General features: G+C 44.2%; 1 protein-coding gene across 2 annotated transcripts in view; it reads left to right on the top strand.

The window, feature by feature from the left end:
* Positions 1–12,727, top strand: part of RIN3 (Ras and Rab interactor 3) — a 120,400-nt gene that overhangs the window by 99,389 nt on the left and 8,284 nt on the right. For both annotated transcript variants that reach the window (XM_030214083.1, XM_030214084.1), the window contains exon 8: positions 6,418–6,549. In XM_030214083.1, the coding sequence (XP_030069943.1) occupies positions 6,418–6,549 (132 nt within the window). The remainder of the gene's footprint in view (positions 1–6,417; positions 6,550–12,727) is intronic.

The following is a 12,727-nucleotide window of genomic DNA, read 5'->3' as shown; positions in this document are numbered from 1 at the left end:
CCTTCCATCTTTGATCCTTAAGCTATCCAGTTTATATCTGTGATGCTTCTGCTCCATGTGGCTGTGATCCGTGGATCTGTCATGTGCCTCAAAACCAGTCACTGTGAGGTGCCCAGCTACTGAACTGAAGGGAAGCTTGTTGCAATAACTGTGTGGAAAAAGAGACAAACCCTCTTTTTGCCTTGTGTAACAATTGCCACATATTTAAGGAAATGGCCAAATAACCTCTGATAAATAGCTGTGTTCCCTTACATTGTACTCATGTGTAGGCTGTGGGGAGAGTACATAAGTACATAAGTAATGCCACACTGGGAAAAGACCAAGGGTCCATCGAGCCCAGCATCCTGTCCACGACAGCGGCCAATCCAGGCCAAGGGCACCTGGCGAGCTTCCCAAACGTACAAACATTCTATACATGTTATTCCTGGAATTGTGGATTTTTCCCAAGTCCATTTAGTAGTGGTCTATGGACTTGTCCTTTAGGAAACCTTCTAACCCCTTTTTAAACTCTGCTAAGCTAACCGCCTTCACCACGTTCTCCGGCAGCGAATTCCATATTTAATTATGCGTTGGGTGAAGAAAACTTTTCTCCGATTTGTTTTAAATTTACTACACTGTAGTTTCATCGCATGCCCCCTAGTCCTAGTATTTTTGGAAAGCATGAACAGACGCTTCACATCCACCTGTTCCACTCCATTCATTATTTTATATACCTCTATCATGTCTCCCCTCAGCCATCTCTTCTCCAAGCTGAAAAGCCCTAGCCTCCTTAGTCTTTCTTCATAGGGAAGTCATCCCATCCCCGCTATCATTTTAGTCGCCTTTCGCTGCACCTTTTCCAATTCTACTATATCTTTCTTGAGATGTGGCGACCAGAATTGAACACAATACTCAAGGTGCGGTCGCACCATGGAGCGATACAACTGCATTATAACATCCTCACACCTGTTTTCCATACCTTTCCTAATAATAGCCAACATTCTATTCGCTTTCCTAGCCACAGCAGCACACTGAGCAGAAGGTTTCAGTGTATTATGGACGACGACACCCAGATCCCTTTCTTGGTCCGTAACTCCTAACGTGGAACCTTGCATGACGTAGCTATAATTCGGGTTCTTTTTTCCCACATGCATCACCTTGCACTTGCTCACATTAAATGTCATCTGCCATTTAGGCGCCCAGTCTCGTAAGGTCCTTCTGTAATTTTTCACAATCCTGTCGCGATTTAACAACTTTGAATAACTTTGTGTCATCAGCAAATTTATTTACCTTGCTAGTTACTCCCATCTCTAAATCATTTATAAATATATTAAAAAGCAGCGGTCCTAGCACAGACCCCTGAGGAACCCCACTAACTACCCTTCTCCATTGTGAATACTGCCCATTTAACCCCACTCTCTGTTTCCTATCCTTCAACCAGTTTTTAATCCACAATAGGACATTTCCTCCTATCCCATGACCCTCCAGTTTTCTCTGTAGCCTTTCATACCTTGTCAAACGCCTTTTGAAAATCCAGATACACAATATCAACCGACTCCCCTTTGTCCACATGTTTGTTTAGTCCTTCAAAGAATTGAAGTAAATTGGTCAGGCAAGATTTCCCCACACAAGAGCCGTGCTGACTTGGTCTTAGTAATTCATGTCCTTAGATGTGCTCTGTAATTTTGTTTTTGATAATAGCCTCTACCATTTTCCCCGGCACTGACGTCAGACTCACCGGTCTATAATTTCCCGGATCTCCCCTGGAACCTTTTTTAAAAATCGGCATTACATTGGCCACCCTCCAATCTTCCGGTACCACGCTCAATTTTAAGGATAAATTGCATATCACTAACAGTAGCTCCGCAAGCTCATTTTTCAGCTCTATCAGTACTCTAGGATGAATACCATCCGGTCCAGGAGATTTGCTACTCTTCAGTTTGCTGAACTGGCCCATTACGTCCTCCAAGTTTACCGTGAAGTCATTAAGTTTCTCCGACTCGTCCGCTTGAATTACCATTTCCGACACCGGCATTCCACCCAAATCTTCCTCGCTGAAGACCGAAGCAAAGCATTCAATCTCTTTGCTACATCTTTATCTTCCTTGATCGCCCCTTTTACCCCTCGGTCATCCAGCGGTCCAACCGATTCTTTTGCCGGCTTTCTACTTTTAATATACCAAAAAAAAATTTTTGCTATGTTTTTTTGCCTCTAATGCTATCTTTCTTTTGTAATCCCTCATCCTCATTTTTGTTTTCCATTCCTTCCTAATAATACCTAACATTATATTTGCTTTCTTAGCCACCGCCGCACACTGAGCAGAGAGTTTCAATGTATCATCAATGATGACACCTAGATCCGTTTCCTGGTCGGTGACTCCTAATTTGGAACCTTTTATCAAGTAACTACAATTTGAGTTCCTCTATTCCATCTGCATCACTTTACACTTGCTCACATGTAGTGGAGGAGTGGCCTAGTGGTTAGGGTGGTGGACCTTGCTCCTGGGGAACTAAGGAACTGAGTTCAATTCCCGGCACAGGCAGCTCCTTGTGACTCTGGGCAAGTCACTTAACCCTCCATTGCCTGCCGCATTGAGCCTGCCATGAGTGGGAAAAAGTGTGGGGTACAAATGTAACAAAAAATAAAATAAATAAAAAAAATTAAACGTCATCTGCCATTGGGATTTCCAGTCCCGTAAGGTCTTCTTGTCATTTTTCACAATCCTCTTGCGATTTAACAATTTTGAATAACGTTGTGTTGTCAGCAGATTTAATTATCTCACTAGTTACTCCCATCTGTTGATCATGCTGACAGTCCAGGGGAGTTATTCCTGCTACAGACTTTAAGAATAACTCCCCTGGACTGTCACCATGCTTAGACCCTCTTAAAGTCTTTAGCAGGAATAACTCCCCTGGACTGTCAGTATTCTTAGAGCGTCCTCACCTCATCTGGGAATGAATCCAGAACAGTCAAATGTACTGTGCTGTTCCGCCAGCTCCAGGAAAAGAACTGTCAGATGTACCCACAGTTCAGCCAGCAAGAATATTGAATAAAGTGCACACCTTTTAAAACAAACAAAGCATATAAATATATATTTCGTAATTATAGTACTGAGTGTTCTCATGGACTTGTAGCCCCCAGGTACAGCCCAGTTCCTTATAAGGATATGAAAGTAGGGCTCTAAATGGGGTATTTTACTCATTTACATGTGTTCCTGTCATTGTGGGTGTACACATGGCCGAGTTTGAGTGCAGTGTAGGTGGAATGTGCAGGTACCTGTGTTTTTTAATATACAATACTATCATGTATGCCCATATTTGCAAACTGTAGGGGCGCTCAAGTGAAAATTAAGGTGCATTTTTGCCACTTACGCACAAACCTTTCTTTATAAAATAGACTTAAAATAGGTGTGTTTTGGCTCCCTTCAGGAGCATAGCCAGACTTGCTATTTGGGGTGGGCCCTTCCCACCCCCATACATACATACAGTTTTATTTAAACCTTTCCCTCCTCCCCTACTATTTTTATCTCTTCCCCCCCCCCTCGCCTGGCATCTGCCTGTCTCTTTGTGAAACCCTGCCCCCCCCCGGTTTACCTCCAAGCCGTCGCCAGCAACGATTCCTGTAAGCAACTTGCACCAGTCCTGCAGGCTTCCCAGTACCTCATCCCCACCAGTGAAGAAACAGGAAGTGATGTCATCGAGGGCGGGGCTCAGTAGAAGGAAGCCTACAGGGCTGGCGTAGGTCGCCTAAAGGAATTGCTGCAGATGACAGCTCAAAGGTGGATGACGTAGGGGGGGAGGCAGAGAGAGTCAGGCAGCTGTAGAGAGAGGCACCGCTACTGAGGTGCTTTCGAGGCCACTAAACTGAGTGGACCTGAGGCAAGAATGGGTGGGCTTGTGCCCACCTGTGGCTATGCCATTGCTTCAGCATAGGTGCCTAGTTACAGTTATAATCTATGTGCTTATATCTTAATTTATCTGGTTATTCTTAGGACAGCCATTTATAGAACCCAATTTAACCAGAACATTTTATTCAAACCACAATGAGTATCTGCATCCCCCCCCCCCCCCCCCAAGTGTCTCTCTCCTTTCCAGTTTTTAACCAGTGAAACTTTGTCTGGACAGATTTTAACTGGTCTGCATTAGCATGGTAGAGAAATGAACTTCATTTGGAGCAGATATTTCCTTACTAAACTGACAGCTGTCAGGCAGGACAATGTGCACCAGTTTGAAGAAGTTTGGAAACCTAGTAATCAATAGCTCTCGGTACAGGATTGCATGAAACGGTCCCTGTGGCAAATAATGCACAATAAGGACATTAGCACATGCTAACCTCAATTTCGCCAATTCAGCCCATTCCACCCCATAATTAACCTGCCGCCTAGGAACTCTCACAAATCAGCTCGTTCGTACCTAAACCTCCATTACCCAGGTTTTTGTGGCCTCAAGTATAAGACCACCTATGCATCCTCCTTCTCCTATCTCAGCACTCAATTGTGGAATGGGCTGCCTCAGTTGGTCAAACTTACTCCTGATCACCCGACCTTCAAGAAGCGCCTCAAGACCTTCCTTTTTGGTAGAGCATACGCTTCAAACCATGCCTGGCATCTCTTCCTTCTGAATTCCAACTGTCGTAGTGACATATTGTTCAGCACTACTCTTTCCCCTTTTCCCTCCTTAGCTATTTCCCTTTCTCCCTTACGACATTGATTGTTTGTTTGCTGAATTGTTGTATGTTTTTATAGACTGTTGCACGCCACATTGAGCCTGCCCATGGGTAGGAATATTGTGGGATATAAATGCTATAAATAAATAAATAAATACTACGCAACTGCTGACCAGTTGTACTACTACTACTACTACTATTTAGCATTTCTATAGCGCTACAAGGCGTACGCAGCGCTGCACAAACATAGAAGAAAGACAGTCCCTGCTCAAAGAGCTTACAATCTAATAGACAAAAAATAAATAAAGTAATCAAATCAATTAATGTGAACGGGAAGGAAGAGAGGAGGGTAGGTGGAGGCGAGTGGTTACAAGTGGTTACGAGTCAAAAGCAATGTTAAAGAGGTGGGCTTTCAGTCTAGATTTAAAGGTGGCCAAGGATGGGGCAAGACGTAGGGGCTCAGGAAGTTTATTCCAGGCGTAGGGTGCAGCGAGACAGAAGGCGCGAAGTCTGGAGTTGGCAGTAGTGGAGAAGGGAACAGATAAGAAGGATTTATCCATGGAGCGGAGTGCATGGGAAGGGGTGTAGGGAAGGACGAGTGTGGAGAGATACTGGGGAGCAGCAGAGTGAATACGTCAAACTAAGCTGAAATCTGTAACTGTCTCTCCTGAAACATGTGAGCCACATTGAACCTACCAATGGGTGGGAAAAAGTGGGATACAGTGAAATAAATAAATAAATAAATAAATTGTTACTAAGTGACCCCCAACGAGGTGATCCCTGAGGATTTGCTGTTGGGGAGAATATGATCTGCTCTTTGTATCTCTTGGTAGCATAAGTTGTTGGTGTTTTGGTAAGGCACTGTCCAAAGTACACAACAGGAGAAATACCTCTACGATGAGGAAACACAGTAGTCAAAAGTAGAGGCTGACAAAGGACGAATCACCACCGGAGATGTAACTCCAACAGTCTTTATTATTATTCTAAAAAGGAGGACCCGACACGGGCCGTGTTTCGACACGTCTACATCAGGGGTCAAACAGTAAACTATAAAGATGGATAACAATAAAACCAACGTGTCGGGTCCTCCTTTTTAGAATAATAGTAAAGACTGTTGGATTTACATCTCCGGTGGTGGTTCGTCCTTTGTCAGCCTCTACTTTTGACTACTTGGTAAGGCACTGTGCCAGAGTTTGGGAGTTGGGATGGGGAGTGTTTTAAGTTTGGCTTTGGTTCTATTGAAAAAAATGCAAAATGGATCAATGATATGCTACTATAACTATGCTGCTGTGTTAAACCTGTGTTATAAACTTGAAATCCAATACCATTGTAAGTGTGGGGGAGGGGGGCTCTCCATAGATTTTCCTGGGTAACTCTGGAAGTCACCCAGACAAATCTTTAGAATATCAATGCCAATACATATCTAACATGGCCGAGTGACCAGCGACACCTCTGAGAATAACAGTGGATAGGCTTCCTGTCCATGAAGAATTCTTGGGTGCCCTTCCACCTAAAAAGGCTGTGTAGCCCCTCTTAGGGTTGTAAAATCCTGTCCATGTAGTTGGAGGCTAGTAGAAGTGCCCCCTCAAAGCCTGTTCTGGTGCCTCCATTGGTGGCTCAAGCCTATGAAGACCAGAGCAGGGAAACCATTGGTGGTGCTTCCTGGAATGTTGATCCATTCATCACGGTGGTGTCAGCAGTCGGCTTTAGATCTCTTCCCCTTATCACTTTCAGGAGGCTGTGCAGTTGACTCCCCTGTGTTTCTTCTTGCAGGGAAACCTTACGGTGCTGATGACTTCCTGCCCGTGCTCATGTATGTTCTCGCGCACTGTGACCTGACTGAGCTGCTGGTAGATGTGGAATACATGATGGAACTGATGGACCCTAGCCTGCAGCTGGGAGAAGGTATGCCTTGTCCTAATAATGGGCACATAAGAGGAGAAAGGAACTAAATGAGGCTTTTAAGGATCCCTTTCTTATTTCAGGAATTCCTGTTCTTCCTAAGACTTCTATATGTCACCGGGGTTCTACCCCTCTCCCCTAGCCCTTCTTCTGTACAATTGATGGGAGGGGGAGTGTATCTGGGCTCTTCTTGCAGTGCTGTGGATCAGTTAAATTATCTATATATCCTTTGAGAGTGTTGCCTTTTCCCTGGAAGATATGAGAAGGGTTGTTAACCACTGTCTGAAACGAGGCCAAGCTTGATGTTGCAGTTCTTAAGCCAGCCCAGGTGCATTATGGGATGCCATGTCACTTGAGTACTGTGGGAACTCATCCTGTGGTGGAAGGGAGCTAACATGAGCTCCCACCGCAGATTCTTGGGGTACAGACTGTAAACCTTCATTCTGGCATGAAAACTAAGGGGGAAGGGAGATTTGGATTTCAGTTGTAGCTCAAGGAGGTTGCGTTCAGGAACACTAGGTATTCTCCTGTCCCCGGAGGGCTTACCAATCTAAGGGCACGACATTCAGAAAATGTTGAACTCCTATATTTATGCTCCTGAGTTAGCCTCCCAAATTTGTGTCCTATTTTCAGAGAAACTTAGGAATATAACTTTACAGGAGTGGCCTAGTGGTTAGGGTGGTGGACTTTGGTCCTGGGGAACTGAGGAACTGAGTTCCATTCCCACTTCAGGCACAGGCAGCTCCTTGTGACTCTGGGCAAGTCACTTAACCCTCCATTGCCCCATGTAAGCCGCATTGAGCCTGCCATGAGTGGGAAAGCGCAGGGTACAAATGTAACAAAAATAAAATAGATACTATTGGAGATTCTACATGGAATTTTGCTACTATTGGAGATTCTACATGGAATGTTGCTACTATTGAGATTCTGTTGCTACTATTGGAGATTCTACATGGAATGTTGCTATTCCACTAGCAACATTCCATGTAGAAGGCTGCGCAGGCTTCTGTTTCTGTGAGTCTGACGGTGGCAGTAAGGGCTCCTGAACTAACCTGGCTGTACTGCTGTGATAAAAATTTAAGGACCTGCTTTCTCTAGTGCTGGAAATATCACTCCTTTCTCTGAACTGGCTGCCTGTTTGTGCCCGAGTTGGCTTTAAATTTGCATGATTTGTTTTATATGATCTTGTACCCACTCTCCTTTCCAATCCTATTGCCTATCCTTCTGCAAGATGTACATTTAAATCCATAGATCATTTCCTATTGAATTATCCGTCCTTTAAATGTGTCATTTTTTACCACCTTTCTGTGGTTACAATCAAAGCGGTTTACATATTACAGACAGGTACTTATTTTGTACCTGAGGCAACGGAAGGTTAAGTGACTTGCCCAGACTGATAGTCACAAGGAGCAGCAGTGGGATCTGAAGCAGCCACCTCTGGATGTCAAGACTGGTGCTGTAACCACTAGGCCACCCCTCCACTTCACATCAGCCCATGACCTGAAATTCAAAAAATGGAAAATGCCCCCCAAAAGTGCCACGTTACATCATCTGAGCTTAGTGCATGGGAAAGTCCCACATTAGACCACGTTAAGCCTAGATCTCAGCACACTATAGTCAAAGGGCCCCAAAATATACATGTTTACATGATGTACAGCGCCACCTAGTGCTGCTTGTGGCATCCGCATTTCTTCACTCCTTCCTGGAATGTCTTATTCAAATATGTGGATCTAGTACCAGTTTTAAAGTCTTTCTGGGGGAGGGGGCTTTATAACGGGGGCTAAGACAGAGATCAGGTTTTTGAAGGTACGCAGTTGCACTGTATAAATGTAAAAATGCAGAAAAGGGGAGAGTTTTAAAGGTCATTATGCAGTCTATTGTTTTTTTTTTGTTACATTTGTACCCCGCGCTTTCCCACTCATGGCAGGCTCAATGCGGCTTACATGGGGCAATGGAGGGTTAAGTGACTTTCCCAGAGTCACAAGGAGCTGCCTGTGCCTGAAGTGGGAATCAAACTCAGTTCCTCAGGACCAAAGTCCACCACCCTAACCACTAGGCCACTCCTCCACTGTTGCTACTATTTGAGATTCTACATGGAATGTTGCTATTCCACTAGCAACATTCCATGTAGAAGTTGGCCCTTGCAGATCACCAATGTGGCCACGCAGGCTTCTGCGAGTCTGATGTCCTGCACATGCAGGACATCAGACTCACAGAAACAGAAGCCTGCGCAGCCTTCTACATGGAATGTTGCTAGTGGAATAGCAACATTCCATGTAGAATCTCCAATAGTAGCAACATTCCATGTAGAATCTCCAATAGTATCTATTTTATTTTTGTTACATTCGTACCCTGCGCTTTCCCACTCATGGCAGGCTCAATGCGGCTTACATGGGGCAATGGAGGGTTAAGTGACTTGCCCAGAGTCACAAGGAGCTGCCCGTGCCTGAAGTGGGAATCGAACTCAGTTCCTCAGGACCAAAGTCCACCACCCTAACCACTAGGCCACTCCTCCAGTGAAGGTCTGCCAAGGCGGAGGAAGACTGAGATCCCACAGTAGATTGACAGAGAGACAAAGGAAGTGAGAAATAGACCAGGCTGACCAGGAACAAATGAGGAGACTTCTAATGATGGCAAAGCATTTATTGGTGAAGACTCGACACATCACCGTGTTTTGGCAGTGAGCTTGCTTCAAGAGTCTAAATAACAATAAACAATAAAAAAAAAATGAATAATGAAAAAAACGTACATAACCATTAAAAACACTGCATGTAAAAAAAAAATAATTATATATATATATATATATACAGTGGGGGAAATAAGTATTTGATCCCTTGCTGATTTTGTAAGTTTGCCCACTGACAAAGACATGAGCAGCCCATAATTGAAGGGTAGGTTATTGGTAACAGTGAGAGATAGCACATCACAAATTAAATCCGGAAAATCACATTGTGGAAAGTATATGAATTTATTTGCATTCTGCAGAGGGAAATAAGTATTTGATCCCCCACCAACCAGTAAGAGATCTGGCCCCTACAGACCAGGTAGATGCTCCAAATCAACTCATTACCTGCATGACAGACAGCTGTCGGCAATGGTCACCTGTATGAAAGACACCTGTCCACAGACTCAGTGAATCAGTCAGACTCTAACCTCTACAAAATGGCCAAGAGCAAGGAGCTGTCTAAGGATGTCAGGGACAAGATCATACACCTGCACAAGGCTGGAATGGGCTACAAAACCATCAGTAAGACGCTGGGCGAGAAGGAGACAACTGTTGGTGCCATAGTAAGAAAATGGAAGAAGTACAAAATGACTGTCAATCGACAAAGATCTGGGGCTCCACGCAAAATCTCACCTCGTGGGGTATCCTTGATCATGAGGAAGGTTAGAAATCAGCCTACAACTACAAGGGGGGAACTTGTCAATGATCTCAAGGCAGCTGGGACCACTGTCACCATGAAAACCATTGGTAACACATTACGACATAACGGATTGCAATCCTGCAGTGCCCGCAAGGTCCCCCTGCTCCGGAAGGCACATGTGACGGCCCGTCTGAAGTTTGCCAGTGAACACCTGGATGATGCCGAGAGTGATTGGGAGAAGGTGCTGTGGTCAGATGAGACAAAAATTGAGCTTTTTGGCATGAACTCAACTCGCCGTGTTTGGAGGAAGAGAAATGCTGCCTATGACCCAAAGAACACCGTCCCCACTGTCAAGCATGGAGGTGGAAATGTTATGTTTTGGGGGTGTTTCTCTGCTAAGGGCACAGGACTACTTCACCGCATCAATGGGAGAATGGATGGGGCCATGTACCGTACAATTCTGAGTGACAACCTCCTTCCCTCCGCCAGGGCCTTAAAAATGGGTCGTGGCTGGGTCTTCCAGCACGACAATGACCCAAAACATACAGCCAAGGCAACAAAGGAGTGGCTCAGGAAGAAGCACATTAGGGTCATGGAGTGGCCTAGCCAGTCACCAGACCTTAATCCCATTGAAAACTTATGGAGGGAGCTGAAGATGCGAGTTGCCAAGCGACAGCCCAGAACTCTTAATGATTTAGAGATGATCTGCAAAGAGGAGTGGACCAAAATTCCTCCTGACATGTGTGCAAACCTCATCATCAACTACAGAAGACGTCTGACCGCTGTGCTTGCCAACAAGGGTTTTGCCACCAAGTATTAGGTCTTGTTTGCCAGAGGGATTAAATACTTATTTCCCTCTGCAGAATGCAAATAAATTCATATACTTTCCACAATGTGATTTTCCGGATTTAATTTGTGATGTGCTATCTCTCACTGTTACCAATAACCTACCCTTCAATTATGGGCTGCTCATGTCTTTGTCAGTGGGCAAACTTACAAAATCAGCAAGGGATCAAATACTTATTTCCCCCACTGTATATATATAAAATAATATAAATGTAGACATATTTAAAAATATATATAAGAAAACATGTATAATACATAAACAAAATAAGAAACAACCATATACAAGTTAAATGATCTAAAAGACTAACCTTCGTATAATATATGTAAAACCATCAAAAAGGTCAATAACATTGATGAAAGCAGATGAGGAAATGTGGTCTAAAAGAACAAATATATGTACTAAAGTAAATATATATAAAATGTAACATGTTTTATACTCGCAGCATAATGTTTTCCCTGACCATGTTGGTCCGGTTTTCTTTTTCTATAATCCACCCTGAACTGTACAGGTTGTAGCGGAATAGAAAACTTGATATAACATAACATAACTAGATGCAGTGGCGTGCATAGCTTATTTGTCACCCGGGGCAGGAAGCACATCACACCCTTTCCCCCCCCCCCCCCCCCCAAGTGCATCATCCCACCACCTTTCCTCTTATCAAGGGGGTGCATGGAGCAGGTGTGCGGCTGTCGGCTCTGCTGGTCCCCTGCCCCAGAACAGGAAGTAATGCCAGAGGGGACAGGGGACTGGCAGAGGTGACAGCTGCACACCTGCTCCGCACACCCCCTTGCTGCCTACACCCAGAGCGAACCGCCCCCCACTGCCCCGCCGTTGGTAAGCTACTGCCTAGATGATCAGTCTGTATTGTTGAAAATTCACACAGCCCTCCCTATCGTGGGGAATCCATTTCTAGATATCTAAAAGGAATGTTAGGGGCCCTTTTACTAAGCTGTGTAAGCATCTATGCACACTGCGCCAAAATGGAGTTACCACCTGGCTACCGCATGGCTCTTGCAGTAATTTCATTTTCGGCGTGCGCCCGATATGCGCAGCCGAAAAATAATTTGATGCGTTTGATGCGCGCAGGTCATTCCCGCCCAGTTACCGCGTGAGACTTTACCGCTAGGTCAATGGCTGGCGGTAAGGTCACAGACCCAAAATGGACATGCAGTAATTTTGATTTTGCCGCACGTCCATTTTCTGCCAAAATTTTTAAAAGGCCTTTTTTACAGGCGCGCTGAAAAATGGATCGGTGTGTGCCCAAAACCTGCGCCTACACGACCGCAAGCTATTTTTCAGCACACCTTAGTAAAAGGACTCCTTAATTTGCAATGTATAAATGTCTACTCGAATGAACTTATATGTACATATGAATTCAACAGCAAGAGACTGTCTCAAATCTGGAGTTTGAAACATTCAACCACTATCAGTCTTTATTAACACATAAGACCCTACAAACCATGTTTACACTAATCTTACCATGATAGAAAGTGTATTTTAAAAGTACAGATTAGGCAGAAGGAGCAAATTAAAATTACTCGTTGTAGAAAAAAGGGTTGGGATTTTTAGACCTGGCGCTCAATGTAGTAATACCACAGAACAGCTGCCATTCATTCCTGACATCACCCAAATACCTACCAATGCAGTTTGGAAATGGTTATCAGATTTTAAAACTACTACTACTACTATTTAGCATTTCTATAGCGCTACAAATCGTACGCAGTGCTTCACAAACATAGAAGAAAGACAGTCCCTGCTCAAAGAGCTTACAATCTAATAGACAAAAATAAAGCAAGCAAATCAATTAATGTGGGGGAGTGGTTACAAGTCAAAAGCAATGTTAAAGAGGTGGGCTTTCAATCTAGATTTAAAAATGGTCAAGGATGGGGCAGTAATATTCCAGTAAGATGTGTAAATAAAAACTTAAAGCAAGACGGTCAATATATTGTAGATGGATTTTCAGAAGGCA

The sequence above is a fragment of the Microcaecilia unicolor genome, chromosome 9 (assembly GCF_901765095.1).
Source record: "Microcaecilia unicolor chromosome 9, aMicUni1.1, whole genome shotgun sequence".
Taxonomy (NCBI): domain Eukaryota; kingdom Metazoa; phylum Chordata; class Amphibia; order Gymnophiona; family Siphonopidae; genus Microcaecilia; species Microcaecilia unicolor.
Note: the sequence above shows the minus strand (reverse complement) of the source record. Positions and strands in the feature narration are given on the sequence as shown.